Source organism: Cyprinus carpio, chromosome B9 (assembly GCF_018340385.1).
Source record: "Cyprinus carpio isolate SPL01 chromosome B9, ASM1834038v1, whole genome shotgun sequence".
Lineage (NCBI taxonomy): Eukaryota > Metazoa > Chordata > Actinopteri > Cypriniformes > Cyprinidae > Cyprinus > Cyprinus carpio.
Window position 1 is genome coordinate 20,671,413 of NC_056605.1, and position 21,741 is coordinate 20,693,153.

The 21,741-nt window shown below is 37.0% G+C and overlaps 1 protein-coding gene across 1 annotated transcript in view; it reads left to right on the plus strand.

The window, feature by feature from the left end:
• LOC109065598 (inactive phospholipase C-like protein 1) overlaps positions 1-21,741 on the plus strand; it is a 65,300-nt gene that overhangs the window by 21,087 nt on the left and 22,472 nt on the right. The window contains exon 2 of the mRNA XM_042731460.1: positions 20,353-20,966. Coding sequence (XP_042587394.1) covers positions 20,353-20,966 — 614 coding nt within the window. The remainder of the gene's footprint in view (positions 1-20,352; positions 20,967-21,741) is intronic.

A 21,741-nucleotide genomic window follows, 5' to 3' on the forward strand; every position in this document is an offset into this window, starting at 1 on the left:
ATTGTTGTAATATGAAGATTAAATTTAACATGAATGACTGCTAATTTTCAATACTTTTTCTTTAAAAAGAAAGATGACTGAAAAGAGGAAAAACCAGAGTGAAGTATGTTCTTACTTCACTCAGTCATTTATTTACTTTACAACAGTAAATAAATATCGGTTCTGCATATCGGTTATCGGGAACATAAATATGCAAATAATTGGTATCGGTATCGGTTATAAAAACTCAATATCGGTCGATCACTAATCCAAAATAAAAGTTTTTGTTTACATAATATATGTGTTTGTACTGTGTATATTTATTATGTATATATAAATACACACGTATACATTTAAGAAAAATTTTATGTTTATATATTAAATATATATATATAATATCATTTATATGAATATAAATATATACATATAAAATTAAATGCATGTAAATATTTTTAAAATATACACTGTGTGTTTATATATGTAATAAATATGTGCAGTATACACACACATATTATGTAAACAAAAACGTTTATTTTAGATTATTGGACTAATTATGCTGTCAGTTGTTTGACAGCACTAATTACTAAGCATTATTTTCATGATAATGACTTTAATATTTTAACTATGAAACAACTTTATTCTCAAAATACTTTTTTCCCCACTAAAATGCAGTCAGACACTGAAGCTGATTATTTTTTATTTGAATCAAAGGTGCCAGGACGTCATGCCCAGTTTAACCCCTGTCCTTGACCCATGATATTTGACATTGTTGACTTGTATGGGGCTTGTGCAGTCTGCTCTGAAGCACATGGTCTGTGCGGGTTTGTAGAGCCGTCTGAGTTACCGTAGTTTAGTTGACACAGTGTGGGAACTCGATGCAGTGTGTCTCCCTCTGCCCTGTTCCCATGTCGATCTCTGAGCACTGCTCCCATAAACACACACACACTCATACTGTAGATACACATCTGGCTTTGACCCTCAGCTAAGCATTGGGCTTTATATGTGTGTGTGAAAAAGAGTTAGAGGATTTCAGTGCATGCACAACATGTAGGCGTGAAAAGGCATATTCATATTTTGGTAGCATTACCCCATATCTGTTAAAATAGGTAATTTTAGCAAATAGCACAATGTTTAATTACTCAACATGGGCTTACTGTATGAGCATTTATTGTTATTGTTAATGTTAATAAATAACGGGAAAAAACACATACAGTGCATATACCCTGAATTGCATTTTAATGTCTTACATGAACCTTACAAAATTATGCACTAGAATGAACTTTCCATTGCTACAGAGACCACCAATTTGAATTAACCGATTCACTTGAATGAATCAAGCAACTCAAATTGGTGAATTGTTTTTTATAAATATGTTCATTTATATGATTTGTATTGTTTCCATGGGTGGCCTATATAAAACACTTTTACATGGTTGTGTATTAAACCACTTTGTTTACATGTGAGTTTGACTACGTGATAGCTGGTGTGTGAGAATAGAATAGTTTATCAGCGTCTGTATATGTTTGTCTCTGACGGCCCCGCAGAGCTGTTCTGTCGTTCATTTGTTTATGCGTGTCTGTGAGGTTGTGTGAATGACGTGTGCAGAGGAGGTCATCTCTCAGAGGAGCGCGAGGCAGAGAGAACAGGAGCGGAGGACGGGGAAGGATGCTGTGGCTCTCGTATGTTGCATAAGCAGATTATATTATGTAAGAGTTTTTTTTTTTCCCAAAGGGGGACAGACAAATGCTTTTGCTTTCGTTTGTGTGTTGGCTCCTTCCACCATCCTGACTTTCTGTCCCAGTGCCCCCACACACCCTCCAGTTCCCAGAATACATTTGAATAGTGCTGGGGAGTAGCTAACTAAAAGTAACAATGATGCTAACTTAACTACATTTTTCAGTAGCTTGTCAGTAGCTCAGCTGCTAAAAATAGTTGAGCTTTTACAATAGTGAGCTACTTTTGACAAGTACTGTAGCATTGTGGCGTGACAGAATGCTACATCACTGTTGAATTATTTCAGCTGACTGAGCTGAGTCAGTAATTGAATGTCCTGAACTGTCCTCTCTTAAATCTAACTTTGGGAAGTCCAATTCATTTTTTTAATCTGTTCCTTTGGACATTTAAAAAAAAATCCATAAAAAGCTCCCTGAAAGGTATTTCAAATGCTGCTGGTCACTATTTTTTTTAGGCTTTTTTATTTTCCTTGATTTTTTTGTTTATTTGGTTAGTTACTATCTTCTTTACCATAATTAAATAATTATTTTACCATGTAAATAAATTACTGTTTAATAAAAAAAAGGTTTTATTTGAGTAATGCTCACACAAGCTCAATTTATTTGACTAAAATACAGTAAAACAGTAAAAACAGTATTGTGAAATATTCTTACAATATAAAATAACTGTTTTAAAATAATGTATTTTATTCTAGTGTTGGCAAAGCTGACTTTTCAGCAGTCATTACTCCAGGCTTCAGTGTCACGTGACCCTTCACAAATCATTCTCATATGCTGATTTGGTGCTCAACATTTATTATTATTATCAATGTTGAAAAAATTTGTGCTGCTTAATATTTGTGTGGAAACCATGATCTTTTTTTCAGGATTCTTTAATGAAAGGATAGAAGAATAGCATTTATTGGAAATAAGCTCAGGAAAAAAAGAAAAATCCTCTTGCATTCAACTGCTTTTATTTTCAGTTTTCGATTTCTTAATTTCTCCTTTATGGTTCATTGAACAAACATGAAAAACCTATTTCAATAAAGGTCTAGAAAGCTTATTTGGATTTTACAAAATTATCTTTGCAATACAGTAACCTGAAAGGGGGGCATTTCTTTTTATAATCTTTTGTGCTATTATAAATTACTTTACTGTCACTTTTGATCAATTCAGTGCATCCCTGCTGAATTAAAAGATTGAACTGTCCCCAAACCAACTGTAGTGTGTGTGTGTGTGTGTGCGTGCATGCATATAGCAAGGTTATCACTACCTTGTGACTGGTGATTCTAGGCTTTTATTTCAGTAGCCTTCCCAACGTTGGTGTTTGTGCTGTCTGTGTGTGCGAGGTTATATCTGAATACATTTGTATGCTGTACAAATGTATTGAAAGCATAGGTTTGAGATTCACAGCTGGGTACCACTGTTCTCTGCCGCTCTTTGTCTGTTCAATCCTACTTTGCAGCAATGCTATTCAACATCCACCTGCATGCGTGTGCTGTATTGAGCATGCAGCAGAGATATCTGCTTCCATCCCACTCACACACTCACTCCTCTATACATAGCCCTGGATATTCCACCCTCATGTTCTTCAGTACTCATCCACAGAGTTTCCCTCACCTTTCACTTGCTTTGTTCCCAGTGATCGATAGAATAAATGCAGTGTGCTTCATAAAACATCAACAACATAACCCATTTTAGTACAGACTGTTTCAAGAGTTGCGATTAGATGAATATGCAGTGAAGTGTGGTAAACTTTTAGATGAACTATTTAGTAGACTTCACACCAACACACTCTAAGCTGCTATGTCTCTTAAAAGGTTTTATGATATTTTTTAAATGCATGTGTTGTCTAGTAACTTAATATTATTTATTTAGTGCACTGTGCTATTTCACGTCCCTCAAAGCTCTTTCTCTGTTTTATCTTCTGTAGAAGATTAGGTTGATTGCTCGGTTACATGGTTGATTAACTCGTTTTTGCATTGAAGCTAATTTGTTTTTAGATCAAAAAGTCAAAGCAGAGATCAGTGGACTCAGTTATTCAAGATAAAAATTTGCGGTCTCTTAACTTTGGCCACTTTTGTGCCCCAAGTTTGGGGTTGGTAAAGACGTTTATGCTCAAAAATGGTGCATTTATTCTAAAGCACAGTAAAATACTAGCATTGTGAAATATTATTAACTATTTTCTGTTTGAATATATTTTAAATGTAATTTATTCTTGTCATGGCTGCTGAAAATTCAGCTTTGTCTTCAGTGTCACATGATCCTTCAGAAATCATTCTCATATGCCGATTTGGTGTTCAAGAAACATTTCTTATCATTGTCAATGTTGAAAACAGTTAATGTTTTTGTAGAGGCTGTAAGGAAATATTAGCTCATTTATTTTGAGAAGAATCGACTCTAAAGATTCAAATTGCTTTAATTGAACTGATTCCAAATTTAATTAGTTTATACTTCATCAACGGTTCGTCCAGCGAACGTAAAATTCAGTATATCCTTTCCATTCTTTTTATATTACTTCATGGCTTAATGAGAATACAAACAGAATGATAATTTATAAACTACTAGCTAGGTAGCATAGGATCTGGGCAAAGTTTAATCTTAAAATACACCACACAAGACAATACTTCTTTATAAATGAAACAAGAATTTAATTGAGCTACTCTATTACATGGATCTAAAACCTAATGGACATACACATACATACACACACACGTACATACACAAACACACAGTTACTGAAGAGGATGATAACGGAATTTGAATGAAGTCCCAGGAGTAAGTTATTCGTTAGATCGCACCAAGAAAATCACAAAAGCAGAGATGTGTCTTATCTTTACTGCTTAAGATCAATCTGCGCTTATTTCAGCAAGGAATGAAGTTTGTTTGTTTTACTTGCATTTGCGCTGAAAAGCGGAGTTGGAGATTCGCTTGTTGCCTCGTCTCAGGGAATCCCCACGCCTCGGATTGGTTGCAGAGCTGTCGTTTGGATGACGTCTTTTGGGAAAACCCTCCTGGTGATTGGTTGGTTGCCTGGTTACGTAGAGCTTCAGAATTCCTTCGGATAGTTTCGCAGTTTGCAAGACTTCGAAGATTCTTGGCAGTCACGAAGTTTCAACGGAGTGTTTTGAGTTCTGGATGACAAGAACGCTAGCAGCGTTGGAGTAGGTAGTTCAAGCCATGGCGAAGAAGGAAGCGTGCGTTGAATTAGTTCAGGCATTGTGGTTTTATCCAAGAGGATTTGGTCCATCCCATGACGCGATCTTCCAATGGGATGCTGTTGCAGAACTTAGACATGCCCCGTACTGTTTCTCTTTGTGCATTGATTAAGCATCCTGTGGCATGGTCATGTGAGATGAACTCCATTGTGGAACTTTGGTGAATACCTTATAAAGTGTCATAATATGCACCCAATACAGAATTTGGACATTTCATTAGCTCCAAGTTTAAGCAAATAACGTGAGCTTTCGTTCAACACTAAACTTTCCATATCTTACACACATTTAATAGCACTATCTGCTAAAACAAGTAAAACATTGATTAAAGTTGCACCGATTACATTTGAACACATCAAACATATATAAGACATAAAACATATTATTTGTGAATATAATTAAACCTTCAGATTTCTCAATGGTTGTCCTTTTGAGATCATTTATTGAAAAGTTCAGTTTGTAGAAAACTTCCCAACCAAGCAGGAAGCAGAGTCATGGGATGGATCCTATATGGATCCTTTGTGTTGAGGTCCATTAATTATTAATGATTCCTGTGGGGCCGCGGGGGTTTCCATACGTTGTGATCATGAGATGCTTCTTGATACACAGGGTCCTTGTATCTTGTGAAAAGAGTTAATGTCATCAACTCTTTTAATTGGAGCACAACAAGGCTGACAGGAAGCTTACACATGATGTCGACGTCACATAATTAGCTCCTGATTAGTTTTTTGATTTGCGGGGCTATTTTCCAACAAAAGTCCTCTGTTGCGGAATCACGTTGTCACTTCTATTAAATGCAGACATACAACTGAGCATTGTTACTCTTTAGTTAATAATTAATTGAGTTCAGAATGTGCAGATGGGAGGAAATAGGCTCTTTTAATTCCTTTGGGAGAAGTAGCCGATTCTGCAGTTATTGGTGTGACTGTTCACCGAGGTCCTACAAGGCCATGATCTTTTTCTTGTTGATCTTGAGTGGTGATGAATAGAATATTCAAAATATCAGCATTTGTTTGATTTTTTTCTTTACTGTAACCTTTAAATAGTGCATTAATAAAAGTATTAATTTCTTTAAAAGAGAAAAAAGCACTGACCACAAACTTTTGAACAGTAGTGTATATATATCAACTGTTAGTAGACAAATTAATCTAGTGAGAATGTGAAACGTGTGTTTCTAAGTTGTTTTATAAACCTTTACAGGACCGAAAGTGCCCATAGTCCCAGTAGTGAATTGCAAGTATGTTCTAAATTCGAATCCATCTGATGAAATCACTGGTATGTTTGAGCGTATAGTGCATATTTCGGAACACCGCCCTGTCCTTTTGCATTGCCCTGATGATGATTGTTTCTCTGAACCATGCGTGCTCTGCTGACCTCTTCCCTTTGGCAATCTTTCTGCCCTCAATTTTCATCTTGATGCTTGCCAAAGCTGGAAAATAATGACATCAGTCATAATCTCAGCTCTTTCCCTCCCTGCTCCATTTTTTTTTTTATGTGTGTGTGTTTATGCTTTTGTATATCTGCTTATCAATCATAACAGGGCAACTCCCCTTTCTCTCTTTTGTCCCTTCTCTTGATCTTTTATAAAGATCTTTTATCTTTTTCTATATCTTTTTAAAAAGAGTCAGTTCACTCAAAAGCCATCTTGGTAACACCCTCCAGGCGGTGGTTTCCAGTTTTGTGAGTAAAGCTATCGACTTAAACCTTATAAACGACTTATTATATATAAACCAAAACCTCGCATTTCAGTAACACATGATAACTCATCAATAATTATCGTCAATTTTTTTTTAGCTAACCTTCATGAAAGAAGATATTTTGTGTCTGTACAATGCTATTTTGGACCCCTAATGGAAAAAAAAAGTTAAAACGTTCTACAACACATCTTGTTTTAAGGGATAGTTTACAAAAAAAAAAAAAAAAATGTCATTAATTACTCTGCCTCATGTTGTTCCAAACCCGTAAGACTTTTGTTCATCTTCTGAACTCAAACTAAGATATTTTTGATGAAATCCGAGAACTTTCTGACCCTACATGGACAGCTATACAACTGAAATGTTCCTAGGCCCAGAAACATAGCAAGGACATCGGTAAAATAATCCATGTGACCTCAGTGGTTCAACCGTAATTTTACAAAGCTACTAGAATACTAGAGAATACTACAAATAAAACGAAAATAATAACTTTAACGTTGAAGGTACTCTCGATAATGGCAGAGGATGGTGATGCGGAAGAGAAGTCTTTTTTTTTTTTTTTTTTTTTTTTGCACATACGGCTACGGTCACATGGACTGTTTTAAAGATGTCCTTACTCTTTCTGTGCCTGGGAACATGTCAGTTGCATTGCTGTCAGTGAAGGGTCAGAGCTCTCAGATTTCATCAAAAATATCATAATTTGTGTTCCGGAGATGAACGAAACTCTTACATGTGTGGAATGACATGAGGGCGAGTAATTAATCACATTATTTTTGTTTTTGGGTGAACTGTCCCTTTAATTCCATTTTCTTCTAGTGATCCTGGACCTTTTTAGTCAAACTTGGCTCCACTGGAAGGCAGCACAGTTTACCATCCTGGCACTCTCCATGAGTTATCTTGTTAGCATTTAACCCTTTCAGACGTCAACCCCCTCAGTGGCCCAGCTCAGCTGAGGCCCACGATGGTCTTCAGGTGCCCTCCCTCTGGGCTGCCCATGCTGGAACCCGGCCATTCACACACTGCTGCCAGTGGCCAGACGTTTCCAAACACACAGGCAGAAAGAAATACACAGTGTGTGCCCAGCTAAAGTACACATTGACTTTTACACACACACAGAGCTGTGATAGCACAATGTTTTGATGCACAGTATGAATATAACTGTATTAGTACAATGCATCTGTTCACTATTTACATAATGCTTTTAATACACTTCTGTCTGTAGCTATGACCTCCCACTGGGCCTCGTGTCTTGCTTCTTTTCCGATGCCAACTCCTCTTTTTCTTTGGCCAAGGTTTGCTCTCCAGACCTCTTGCTTTTCCTCTCTGCATCTCTTTTTTATGTTGCTTGAGTCCTTTCTTTGTGATTGCCCTCTTCCCCCTGGACTGTTTATTGCTTAGTGTTATTTTTTCCCCTTTGTTTACGAATAAGCAAAAGATCAATTATGATGCCTGAGAGCTTTTTGTCCCACAGGAGATACTGTGCTCATTGGGGACCAGCCTCCTTCACTGAATGACCTTTCTGTGTGGCTTTCAAGTTGAGGCTTTCAAATTATATCTAATTCTCTCTTTTATCTGCTTGTCTCTGGTTGACTTTCCTGTCTATACTTTAGCTTCTGCTTGGCTTAAGGATTAATATGAGATTTTTAAGCTTTGGCATCATGACTTCATGCTAATTTAACATGTTAAGCTAGATAATTTATTTATTTGTATGTTTTTTGGCAGTTTAGGGTTGGTCTCTTCATTATCAGGAAAAATTAGGATGTAATGATGCTTTTTTTTTTGTACATGCAGTATAAAAATATGAATAATATTATTTGACTGACAGCCCAAAGATAAATGACATTTTACGTTGTTACCAAAAAATATTTTTCAATAACTGCTGTTCTTTTCAAGTCAACCAAAAATGCTGAGAAATGTATCATGAATTCTTCACAAAAATATGCAGCAGCACAACATTTATTAACATTAATATTAATAGGAAATGCTATTTGAGCATGAAATTTGGATATTATAATGATTTCTGAAAGAATCTGTAGACTGGAGTTTACAAAATATGTCAAAATGAAGTAATTTTAAAATGTAATAGTATTTCACAAAATTACTGTTTTTGCTGTGTGTGTATTTGTATTATATTTGATTTCCCAAATTGCAAACCTGAGCTGAAAACATGAAATGCAGACTGAAACTAAACAAATGAAATGCAAACGTTGACATTAAAAACCACAGTATTTCAATGATTAGCCTAAGTCTGTAAAATTAATAGACAAACTCTTACGTGTGTAAGATTTTTTTTTTTTAATACTGGCATTCAGTCCTCACTGTTTGCATAAGCATTTCTTACAAATGATAGGGCTTTGCTTATGGATGATATTTCAGGTATTTTTGTGACATCAAGGGTTTGATGGTCTTGTGGTTTTCATGGATTATGGAAGTTGTGTACTATATCCACACAAGATGTTCACATACATTCAGGGCTGTTTTTTTTGCTGTGCATGAGCTTGGATCTGTGGTGAAGTCCACTTGAGGTGTCCATTGGTTTGACTGAACTGTATTCAAAGGTCAGAGGTAAAGAGATGTACTGCAACAAACAAAAGAAGGTACTGCCTTGAGGGAAAACACCCGTGAACCCGGTTAAATTGCTTTACACCTCCACAAGTTCATACAGGCCATTTTATAGATCGCTGCTTCTGTTTGTTTTGTGTTATGTTGTTTTCTCTCCAGCAGTGTGGGTGGCTTTCAAAAAAGACAAAAAGAACAGACCCACTGAAAATAAATGGAGGATGACCCAAAATAGAGATCCTCAAGAAGTGGGAAAATCTGTTAAGTTTTGGAGAAATTTGGCAAGAACAAAGAAAATTGAGAGAAAACATTCTAGAGGTGAAATTTAGGTCCAGTCATGGAGTAAGAGGGAGAATAAATGAAGTTATTTGCTAACCACAATGAAAAAAAGTTAAGGTGCCAAAACAGTAATAAGCTACAATGTAAGAGGACCATGGTGAATTTTTTTTTTTTTTAAGTTTAAGAAAAACTGAAGTAATAAGGTTGAAGATCTTCTCTTTGTATCTACTATTGAAATTATTATCAATAAACAAACTCTGTTTTCCATACGAGTGCTTTTTTACATTGCTGGTAGTTATGGATAGAGCCTGAAGTCAGTGTCACATTTAGATTTCCGTGAACAAATATGTCTTCCTCCATACTTCATCTCCTCTTCTGCCTCTCTCACATCCCCTTTTGTAGCTTTCACTATACGTCACACTCATAGTCATGATGCACAGCTGAATTCATAGATTCAAGCGTGTGTTACTTACAGTATGCATGAGTAAGTACCAGCCAGACAGTTAATTCTTCTCTCTCCTCTCTCATTCCCAGCCCCTAGCTTCTCTTTTGCACTTGCTTTGCTGCCTTGTTTGGCATGCTGTGATGGCCCGGATACGCTCACTTCACTTTCAACTGACATAAGATTGCTTCCAGCCAAGCGTTTCATTTTGTGCACGTTCGGGGGGGAAGAAAAACAAATCAAACAGGAAATAGGTGTAACCACATTTGGGTGCAGGTTGATTAAAAACAGTCACACAGTCAAACGGATCTCACAGTATTGTGGATAATTCTTCTTTAAAATGACACTTTCCCTTTTTTATAAGTATGGTAAAACGGTACTTTTTCATGCACTTTAGGACTTATTTTCATTAGTGCGGCCAATTAAGAAATAAGAAGTTTTAAAATGAATTACATGGGATGTTTATTGATTGCATAAGTATATATAGTATTTTGTGTCTGTATATAAGAATATATAAGCATGTTTAACTTAGAATTATGTAAAATAACATGTATGTGTATTAAAAAAATGAATGTGTGCATTTATTGAATTTATATATACATACATACAGTATGCACTTTTTTTTAGTTCATTCCTTTTTCCTAATGTATGGGTGACAAAATACAGAAATGGAAAAAAATTAAATGTAAATAGAATTTGAGAATTGAAGATTGATTTGGAAGACAATAAAAAAGACAAACAATAAATAAAAAAATAAAAAAATAAATAAATAAATAACCCTACACTTGATATTGTCATTTCCGCTTCTATCCACCTTATTTTGCATTATGGAAAAAATCTATTTCAAGACTATTGATTCATTAACCGCTATAGATAGATAACTAGAAGAATAAAATAAATGGTATAACTATTTTCACTAGAAACCAATGTGTTTATGATTACAATAGTAAAATATGATACCTTAAAAATACCAGTTTACAGTGTGAAGCATAAAATATTTTTTTATCAGCTAAACATAATTGGAACCGAATGACAGCAGAAGCCCCTCGCATTCAAGTTATGTAATGGCTGTACTCTCTTATGTTAAAAATAAGGTGAATGGCTAAACAAGTGTAAATCCATGGGTTGATCTGTTCTCCAGGCATGGCCTAACCTCTTCCAGCATGTCTGCTGTAATTAACACGAGGGATTGGGACAAGCTTTGCTAATTAACAGCCAGGAACAGCTCCTCAGGGTTTGAGACACTCAGAGTGATGCTTCTTATCCACTGAACCACATCCCAACAAGAAATCTCACAGTCCTTGGGCTGTTCAGGCTGCTAAAACTGCAGCTGCTTCCTAAAACCTTGCTAATGTTTGTGTCTTTAAACTTGAATAAACAATGTCAGCCCAGGTGATTGTGAATTTATCCTGACAGGCGTTTTCTACCAAGGTTATGCAGCGGAAGATGCGGTCATTACTTATGTATTATCCAGTTGCATGTCCTTCACCTTGAGTTGCTAGGCAGCAGAGATATAGTCTAATAGCTATTCTTTTTGTACCGCTAAACATTTTATGTCACCGTAACTGTCTTGCTTTTAATTGTTTAACTGTCTTGTGGCTGAAGAGTCTTTCTCTGATGGGCACTTTAATATTTGCCATACAGTCAGATATTAAAATTACATAGTTCTCTGTCTAAATCCACCGGGGTGAAGTAAAAGATGCATAAACTTGTTTGTACTGTTCTGTTGCTCCTACTGTGTTGTGTGTATCTGGCGGTTTACCCTTTCTTGTTTTACTACATGGAAAGCCATTCAGATGTTCAGGAATTCACAGAGCATGGATGTTGTGGCAGACTCCTTTGCCAGCTTGGAATGTAGCAGCAGTTGTTAATAAGGAATGACAGCACTTTTATCCTTTTATAAGTCTGCTTTCAGCAGGCACTTGCTTTGGGTAAAGACTCTCAGGAGGGTCTAGACATGTCTTCGAGGCTCTTTGAAGCAGGGTAGCAAGGGGATAGAGCAAGTTCAATGGCGTGAAGGGTGAACAAATTCTATCAAAGGTATATACATAAACTGGACGGGGACATTCAAAAGAAACATGTCCTTTTGAACGTTTTTTTTTGGGGGTGGGGTAGTTATGAATATGTGGATATGTATTTATTAATTTATTTATTATGTGTTTTTCGGAAGTTAGTTAGTTAGTTACTCTCTTAAAAATAAAGGTGCTTAAAAGGTTTTTCACAGTGATGCAATAGGCATAGAAGAACCATTTTTGGTTTCACAATGAACCATCAAGTCAAAAGTTTTTAAAGAACCCTCTCTTTCTTACCTTTTTATAATCTGAAGAACCTTCTTTCGCCACAAAGAACCTTTTGTCAAACAGAAAGGTTCTTCAGATGTTAAATGTTCTTTATGGAACAATTTAGACAAAAAGGTTCTTCTATGGCATCGTGAAGCACCTTTATTTTTAAGAGTGTATGCAGACATGGAAAAAAAAAACATGACCACAGTGTTAAAATTGATAACCCTAAAAAATTATCTACCAGGTAATATATTAATTACACTATTTGTTAGCTGTTTAATGTTACTAAGCCTTTATAGGTGCCTTTTGAATATAAATTAAGATTTATTCGCAGAGGTATCATTTTTGTAATTGACAATTTTGTAAATGCATAAACAACAGCAGAAGTGTGGTTTACCAGCAGAGCAGATGGAAAAGACACTGGGCCAAATATTGTATTAGCATTAACCATTTTACTAGGCAACAGAAGATGGCACTAATATACTGGAGTTTGATTGGATGCACAACCTCTGATGCCATCATTAAAAAATAAAAAATAAACATTTCTTTGTGAAAAAGTGATAGTGAGAACCTATAGCTTAACGTCTTTTTCGCTTTGGTCTAAGAAAGTTTGAGTGCTGAGGAGGCTTTTTAGGAAACAAATGACCAGAAAATCACTCTTGGCAGACATTTGAGTAAGTGGTGTCTGAGGTTTTCTCTGCTCATTCGGGGCAGCTTTGAAGACTGCCTGAGGACTGATTGTTTTCAGAATGGAACCTGTAAAGCAGTGTAGGCTGATGACTGTGTAGGCCATGTAGGCCGTGAAATACTGTGATAAGAGGAGCTTGATTGTGGAAATGGCCGGCAATTATTTCAAGTGCTTTACTCTTGATCATGTGAGACCAGCCATGCTTTGGAATCATGCCCATCGTGAGCTGCTTTTCTCTGCTTCCAGAGTTTCTAGCAGAAACTGGTTCGTTAGCAGAAAACTGCTAGATAGATAATAAAATAAAGCCATTTGGATAAGAAAACCTGGAAATAACTCTGTTGAAACTAAATTCAATTTGAATCAAAAAGTCAAAATGGTTTAACATTTCTACAAACTTTTACAAGTAGATATTGTACTTTCACACCAACACATTAGATAGGTTAGATTGAGGCAATGATACATCTGTGTATTGTAATAAACCTGTTTTTTAATACCAGGACAGACAGGTATAACAGAAGGTTTAGTGGGTGTAATCTTATTAAATTCCTGTTTAAGTTTTATAACACGCATTTAATTATAAAGCAATTTCCGAGTGATGAGTCGGAGCATTGAAATCTCCATAGCTGCCAGCTGTTATTAAGCAGGAGTTATTCAAATTGTACTGGAACATTTTTTCACACTCTGCTGTACTTTATTAAATTATTTCTTAATACTGCTTAGAAATGTGAAGGGTAACTACTAGATTAATTTAATTTGATCCTTAATGCACCATCATCAGTCTTTATACACAACTATCTCTATCCTCCTCTATATTTGTCTTGTTTTTAGCTCCTGGGAAGAACAGGTGTTTGATAATCTCTCTTTGCTGTACTCATATTTGCTTTAACAACACATTTCATCCTTCAAGCTGTTTATAGACAAGCTCAATGTCAGGAGATCAACTCTGCCTCACATTTCTGCTTGACATAATTCTATTTTGACCCACACATCAGCATTTTCAATTAGTTGGGTGGTAGGATTGACGGCCGGCTAAACTTATTGTTGGTTAATCCATGAGCGTTCCCCTCTAACCCTGCTAAATCACTGGCTCTCCATCCGGCACGGATTACCCCGCAGGTCTCATGGGGTGGGAGCGGCGTGGCGGCACTAATCTACTGCTTTCTCAGAGCTGGATCATTAGCTGGATTGCAATGCTTTTCCGTGGCTTGCCTGGAGCTGGAGTAGATTACAGGCAGCACCAGGTGTTGTTCCAGATGATGAAGTCAGTGGTACGGGGTGGAATTTTGGGATGGTGTTAGTGGGCTCTGTTGTGAGTGGGTTGTGAGCTGATGGACAGAAATGCTGTGCACTTAGCAACCCCCCCCCCACCCAAAAAAATGGTTAATGCCATAACCTATGTTTGGAATGACAGGAGGGAGAGTAAATTATCACAGAACTTCCGTTTTTGGGTGAATTATCCCTTTAACCAATCCACTCTGTCTGTCATACTGTTACGTAGAAAATCATAATGGCAGTTTTAATTTTCAATTGCAGGATGGCTTGGTTTGTTTGTTTAAAAAAAAAAAATAATCAGCCATTCATTTGTCAGTGTACAATTATGCTACACTAACACTGTTACTTGGTGATCTCATATAAACCTTTTTTTCCTCCATGCAAGTCTCAGCAGAATTTCCTCAACAGACTGTCATGTGATTAGCTCTTTGTTTGCTTGCCCAGTATTGCTCAAAGCTAATGTCTCCTTTCAAATAAATACTGTATTTGCAGGCTCTGTTATCCTATTCCAGCTTAACAATTTGTTTAGCCTACTAAAACTAGGAATATGCAAAACTACATTTTCTTAAAAGTGGCAGCCAAAGACGTCCCTGAATGTGTTTGGTTTTAGAGAAGTTTTTTTTTTTTTTTTTTACAGCGGGTGAATGTAAATGCACAACATTTTGCATAAAGCTTTTACTGTTAAAACAAAACTGTCTAAAAGCAACTGTTACAGTTTTTTTTTTTTTTTACAGCAATTGGTTTGGTACTATTTTCATAGGTAAGGTGTACATTTTCAAATCTCTTAAACTGGCCACACTTGTAACACCACTAGTCACTTTCAAACCTGATCTCATGACTTCTTTGTAGTTGCCCATATTTTCTTTCCAACATAATCATTGTTTCAGAACACAAGATCATTGTGATATGTATTGAGAACATTTGGTTTAATCACCTAAACACAACAGAAAGATCTTATTTCAATTTAGTACTTTTTACAATCAGTTCATTCAAGAGCAAACAAAGCAAGATACATGTTTCAAATCACCTTTGTTGCTGAAATAATTACAGTAATACAGGCAATAACTGTCATGTTAGAAAATATACGCATATGACCTAATTTGCATATCTCACATAAAATCCTTAATGTTTGTAAAAGTGTTTATCCAGTGTGTTATCAAAAGGTGTGATGAAGGTATGACATGGCCATAAAGTTTTGTGCAAGAACAGAGTTTACTGTCAGTGCAGGAAATGTGCATTTTGCATGTGCAAAATTCTCACTGTGCCAGATATGACTGAAACTGTACTGTAGCTGAACTTTTTAGATGAAAGTTGAGGTATAGTAATGTGCAGTCTCTTCCACGGTAATGCCTCTGTATACAGTTTCACATGGCATAATGTATTGTGAAATGTTGCATCATGTGTGTGTGTTTCTGTGAATTGTGGGAACTTTGCATAGACTTCTATTACATTTATACTGATCAAACTATATTTTCTATCCCCTAACCCAACCTTAAACCAAAACCTACCCCTCACAGAAAACTGGTTTGCATCGTTACACTTTCACATAAACATAATTTACTATTTTTAATACTTTTTTGCCCTCATGGGGAACGCAGGCCAGTCCCCACAATGTCAAAAACATCAGGTTTTACTATCCTTGTGGGGACATTTGGTCCCTGCAATGTAGCAAAAACAAGTACACACACACACATAGGTATTCCTACCATTATGATGATATTCCATAGGGGTAATGGGTTTTATACTGTACAAACTGTATATTCCATCCCCCTACACTAACCCTACTACTAAACCTACCCTACGAAAATTCAGTTTTTTTTTTTCTCATAGAAAAATGAAACATCTCCCACAAGGACAAGGATTTCAGATATTGCCATTTTTGTGGGGACATTTTGTCCCCAATAACATAAGGTTTACCTGAAGCACTCACACACACACACACACACACATACACTTACAAAACAGTGGTAATCATCTAAGAAAAAAAAAATTATTACATTTTGTTATCAGTAAATTGCTAACAAGTTCTTTAGAAACTATATCTATTGACTCTATATCTATAGATATGAATAGATGTACCAAATGATTCACTGATTAACCATTAAGATGAGTTAGATTAAATAATAGACAAATGTATTACACTGAATAAAAAGACATGCAAATAAAAAGTTTGAAAGAGCTTTATGAAAGACAGTTACTATGAATGAAACATTTATATAGATGAAACACTTGTTATGGCAAAGCTTAATTTCACACTTTCATTTTTGATTAATTTATTGCATCCTTGCTAAATGTATAAAATTTTGAATGGTATAGTGTAATTTAGTGTTTCCCAACCTTTTTTTCTGCCTCGGCACAGTTCCCACGGCACACCACTAAGCACTAAATAAATAAATAATATAAAAAGATAGAAAGACTTTTTTCAATAATTAAACAATGCATCGTCAGAGTTTGTATTTTGGCTTTATATATGATCAGACACTGCACTTACCATTTTCTGAAAATCATGTTCAAATGGTGTTAACATTTTTCCATAAGCTAATGACGGAAATCTGCGTTTTGTCCACCATTAGAACGGCTGCATCTGAGGCAGTAAATTAATCGCATTATGTTTTCATCAGTTTATATGTTATAAAGTTTATTGTAGCTATATGGGGGCTCATTTTTTCTTGTTGTTTAATACATTTGGTCAAAATCTCATGATATATTTAAAACGTACAAAAGAATATTGGCTAACTAGACAGCAAGTGCTAAGACTCCTCTCCGCTCTTTAAACTAACAAAAACATTAGCCTTTATAGACAGTGTTTCTTGAGTAAAGAAAACGCTGTACTTATTCAGTTCTTATACACCCTTGCATTGCGAAGAAGTAGACGCCTGTTGTCAAACTGAGTGTTGTGGCACTCCCTTTTTCTGAATGGAAGCAGGGTGGAGTTATGAGGTTTGATTGACAATTTGAGGATCGAATGGCATTAAGAGGTTTAGTCACAAGCTCTTTTGAATACTTTTCATTGGTTAAATACTTGTAAAACCCACAAACGGACATAACGATGACCAATATCACTGATTTAAAATAATAATAACAAAATATATTCGAGTTTCGAGGTTTTTTTTAAAATCTTTTTCCACAGGGGACCCGACAACCTGTCACTGCACACTAGTTGGTAGCACAGTGGTTGGGAAACACTTGTGTAACTATACACAAATTCTAGACCTTGCTAGTTGACTAAGTGTTACTCATACATAGATAGATACATGTTCTTGCATTTGTCAATATCTGTGAATAAAATATTCTTTCACAGCCTTCGATTTGTGAGTTTGTTGTCTTCCTTTCAGTCTAGAGTGCTTGTATTGGCTGTAAACAGATGACAGTATTAACACTCCGCTGTGTGAAAGAGTTTAGCCTCGGGCAGCATTGGAAAGGGTCAGTGAAGACTCAGTAGTAGAGCAGACTGATGTCATTGTGGGTTTTAGCTGCCAAATCACTGATGAGTTTGAAAATGCCCCTTAAAGGGCAGGGACTTGACTGTTATTAAAACCAATCAGATCCGGTAGGAATAGACCAAGGGTTATTCCCTCAGTCTGAACCGTCACCAGTGCCCATACTGACGCATTTTAATTCTTATTATATTTTCCCTTGTCACTCTTAATTTTCTCCTCCTTGTCCTCAGTTTCTCCATCCAACCAACCTCCAGTTATTATCTCCTCCGTTCTAATGCCTGTGCTCCCCTTCCATTCTCCTCCTCTTTCCCATGATTAAGTGGAGATGGGAGCACATCTAAATTTAACCACACTTCATCTCCCAGCTCCCTCCTTGCTGTGTTTGATACTTCTGTTATCCCTCTCAGACTGATGGTGGAAAATTGCTTATGATGTCGGTGTAATTTTATATTATGGAAGAAAGATGTGTGTTTTACTTACCTTCTAGGTTTTCCAGCTCATTAACTCTGTTTTTCTGCAACCCTTGCTATATTTCACACCCTTTTTTCATATTCCTTACCCAACACTCTCTTCCATTCCTTTCCTTTCCTCACGGGTGGACCCTCCGTTCTTTGTTGAAAAACACACACACACACACACACACACACACACACACACACACACACACACACACACACACACGCACACACACAAATATAGGTTTCAAAAAACAAAGCAAACTGAAGTGCGCTTAGGGGGATTAAGTCTGATAGATGCACTTTTAGGCTAGAACGATACATTAAAAGCTTTGCAGACTTGTCATCATGGTATCCTGGAGAGCCCTGACTGTATTGCATAGATGGATGGACGGATGAGCAGCCTGCTGTTTTGCCTCTTTCTCCTGGTGCCCTTGGGTTTCTAACCACTAAAGCTGCATTTTAGCCTTGCGTGGTCATGCCTGTTAAACTGCGCACTGTGCTGCATGGCTCAATGTGATTGCTTCAGCTCTGCTATCACCCAGTCTGCTCAAACACCTGCTGACCTGTATTCACAGTGGCAGGCTGTTGACTCGTCAGGCAGGTTCTGATCCAGAAGCATGGCAGCTTTGAGGAACGGAGTCTGCCAGCTGCATAAAAACAGACAAACGAAGACAAATGAACATGTCAGAGTGCTCAGTGGCTGCACACTGTACTCTCTGACCTGACCTCATCCACTGCTTCTCTGGTCTGAATGTCAACTGGGTTTTGCTTGGCTGAGGTATTCCAGAATTGTGGTGTTTTATGAAAGCTCCAATTTGTGCTTATTTCTTCCTTGACTCAAAAAGGATGTGAATTGTGATAGTAAAGTAGCAGAATGTGAATGTGTGAAAAAAACAAAAACAAGAAAAGCAAATTATATCCTGACATAAAATTACTGTACAGTGCAATATGTATTTCAAAATTCAGGTAAAACATCTGAAAAATCAATACAGAAAAATTCCCTGATTCTGGTAAATTGGGCCATATTTAGATTTTTACATTTTCTAAACAAAACAGTTCAAGAGTGTTGCCAGGTGGTTATTAGGATGTTGGGGGTGGTTGCTAGGTTGCCACCCAAGTTTATATATGATATTCTGGTCTCTGGAGAGAGATGGTTGAGTCTTTGGAATTTTTTTTCTGCCCATTTTATTGTATGCCAGGTATAAATTTCATGTCTGATTGATTTGATGAGTACTAGTTATGGCACATGCAGAGAAACTGAAGACTTTCTAATGGGGTTATTCATGTCTTGATTGTATAAAGTCCATATTTGATATTTGGTATGTCTGACATTCATTAGCTTCTGTGTGCATACTCTCTGCGTATCTGTAATGAGAGTCAGTCTGATTAGTGCCAAATGGCTTGGGGTGGAAATCCCAGATTACACATTCTAACTACTGCAATGACATAATGTGTTTCCTTTAGGAGGCTTTGTTGTGGATTCATTTTTAGGTATTATGACATAGATACTGTAGGCCAGTGCTGAAAGCACATATTTTTAAACCAGCATGACCACCAGCCTCAGCAAACATAAACCTTTCATCTCCTTTCCTTTCAGTGGGTCGGGCAAGGTGACAGTTAGTTCTGCCATCATTTAGCTTTTGCTTTTTTCTGTTACTCCAAAATAAATTTCATTATCATTTCATCATTCTCTATCTCTGGAGTGAAATGCTTGAAAACGTTTTTAAAATGTTAATGTGCATGGCTGAATTGCTACATAAGCTTTTCAGCATCATGTTAAGAATCATCTTATTTGGGAATTCAGTCAAATCTGAATATTTCTAAAGGATTTTTTTTCTTTATGAAGCCTAAGATTTTAGGTTTTGCAAGGTAAAATTAACTTGACACCAATAATTTAAGATTACAAATACAGAATTAAGAATAGCAAAGAAAAAACAGGGATATTTTAGCAGCTCTTACAATAGCAATACACAATCCAGTCCTGCTGGTCTGTGATGTAATGTAGGATGTGGTTAGTTTATTCTGAATAGGCCAGAGGAAGGGCACTATACAGTAGTTCATTTCCCTTGGATGACATGAAGCTCCATTAATGTCTAAAATGTGCCTGAATGGTTATGTGCAAAAAGTTGTTTCAGGTTGAAAAATGTCATGTTTGGACATAAACCTACAGAATTGCTTGAACACAAAGAGCTTTCTGTGATGGATGAGATAATTTCCATCTTGCTTTGTTGCTAAGATGTTTCACTAGAACAGCACTGTGTAGAATGACATAGACGTTCTCTTTCTTTGTGGGTCACATAGTGTTTAATTTTTTCTTCTTTTTTTTCTCCAGATCCTTCAGTTGCCAAGGTCAGTGGAGGGAGAAAGAAAACTGTTTCCTTCAGCAGTATGCCATCAGAAAAGAAGGTGAGCAGTGCTGCAGATTGCCTTGCCTTCATGCAGGGTGGCTGCGAGCTAAAGAAGGTGCGACCCAACTCGCGCATCTACTCAAGATTCTACACTCTGGATCCTGAACTGGCCTGCCTCCGTTGGGAACCCTCCAAGAAAGACGGTGACCGAGCTCGACTTGACATCTCCGCTATTCGTGAGGTCCGCACAGGGAAAAGCACAGAGACCTTTCTCCACAATGGTCCATTGGATAACCTTGGTGAAGAAGCAGCCTTCTCCATCATTCACGGTGATGAGTATCAGTCCCTGGACCTGGTTGCTCTCTCTGCCGATGTGGCCAACATCTGGGTGACAGGGTTGCGGTACCTGTTGTCTCACCCTGGTTCCAGTGGTGGAGGGGATGGAGGGGTGGGAGAAGGCAGTACTGGGAGCAAGATGAGGCAGAACTGGTTGGCGGCAGAGTTTGTTCTCGTTGATGAAGATGGACACGGAATTGTGTCTGAGGACACGGCAGTGGCCACCATCTGTAAACTCTGCCCTGGCATTAGGGAAGCAAAGGTAGGACATTCTTTTATAATTCAGTTTATTGACCACAAAATATTTCATTTCATGAGTAAATGGGTTTAGAAAAAGCCAAGCAATACTGAATGTCTGACTCCCCAAATTAAAAACAATCAGAAATGCATATACTGTGGTGGTTTTTACGTAGGATGCATAAAATAAGAATCATATTACTGTCCTAGAGCAGTAAGAGATGGAAAAACAAACACTGAAAGAGCCATAAATATGAACAGGCAATATGATTGTTGTTCCAGAGCTCGTCTCTCTGTATCATTACTTAGCTTGACTTGATGACCAGCCCTGCTGAGGCACACAGCAAATGTTTGGTTTTGAATTTGGCAGCTGTGACAGTAGTTTCATCCATGTGTTTTTGTGTGTGGATTGGACAGCTGGGGACAGGAGGAGGACAGACAGAAGCCACAGGGCCAAGTTTCCAAGTCTTTGTGACAGCGGGTGTGAGGCATCTGCTTCATGTGTCTAGAGAGACATGTAAAGGCAAAAAGGGCAAGCATTGAGGAGCTGACTGTATAGGCATGACTCACTTTGCTCCTGGCTGTATCCTAATCTTAAAAAATGCAGGACACAATCTAGGCCCTGTGAAGCGCTGCTGTCCCTGTATTTGTATGACTTGTGACATTTTGTCTCTCAAGATTCAAATCACTATCTGCCTCAAGCTGCTTATTTGATTTGCCTCTGGTTTGTGTAATAGTTTTGTTCTGTGATTGCTCATTAAGTTTCAAAGCAAAAAAGAATATCACCCCCAGCATTTTTT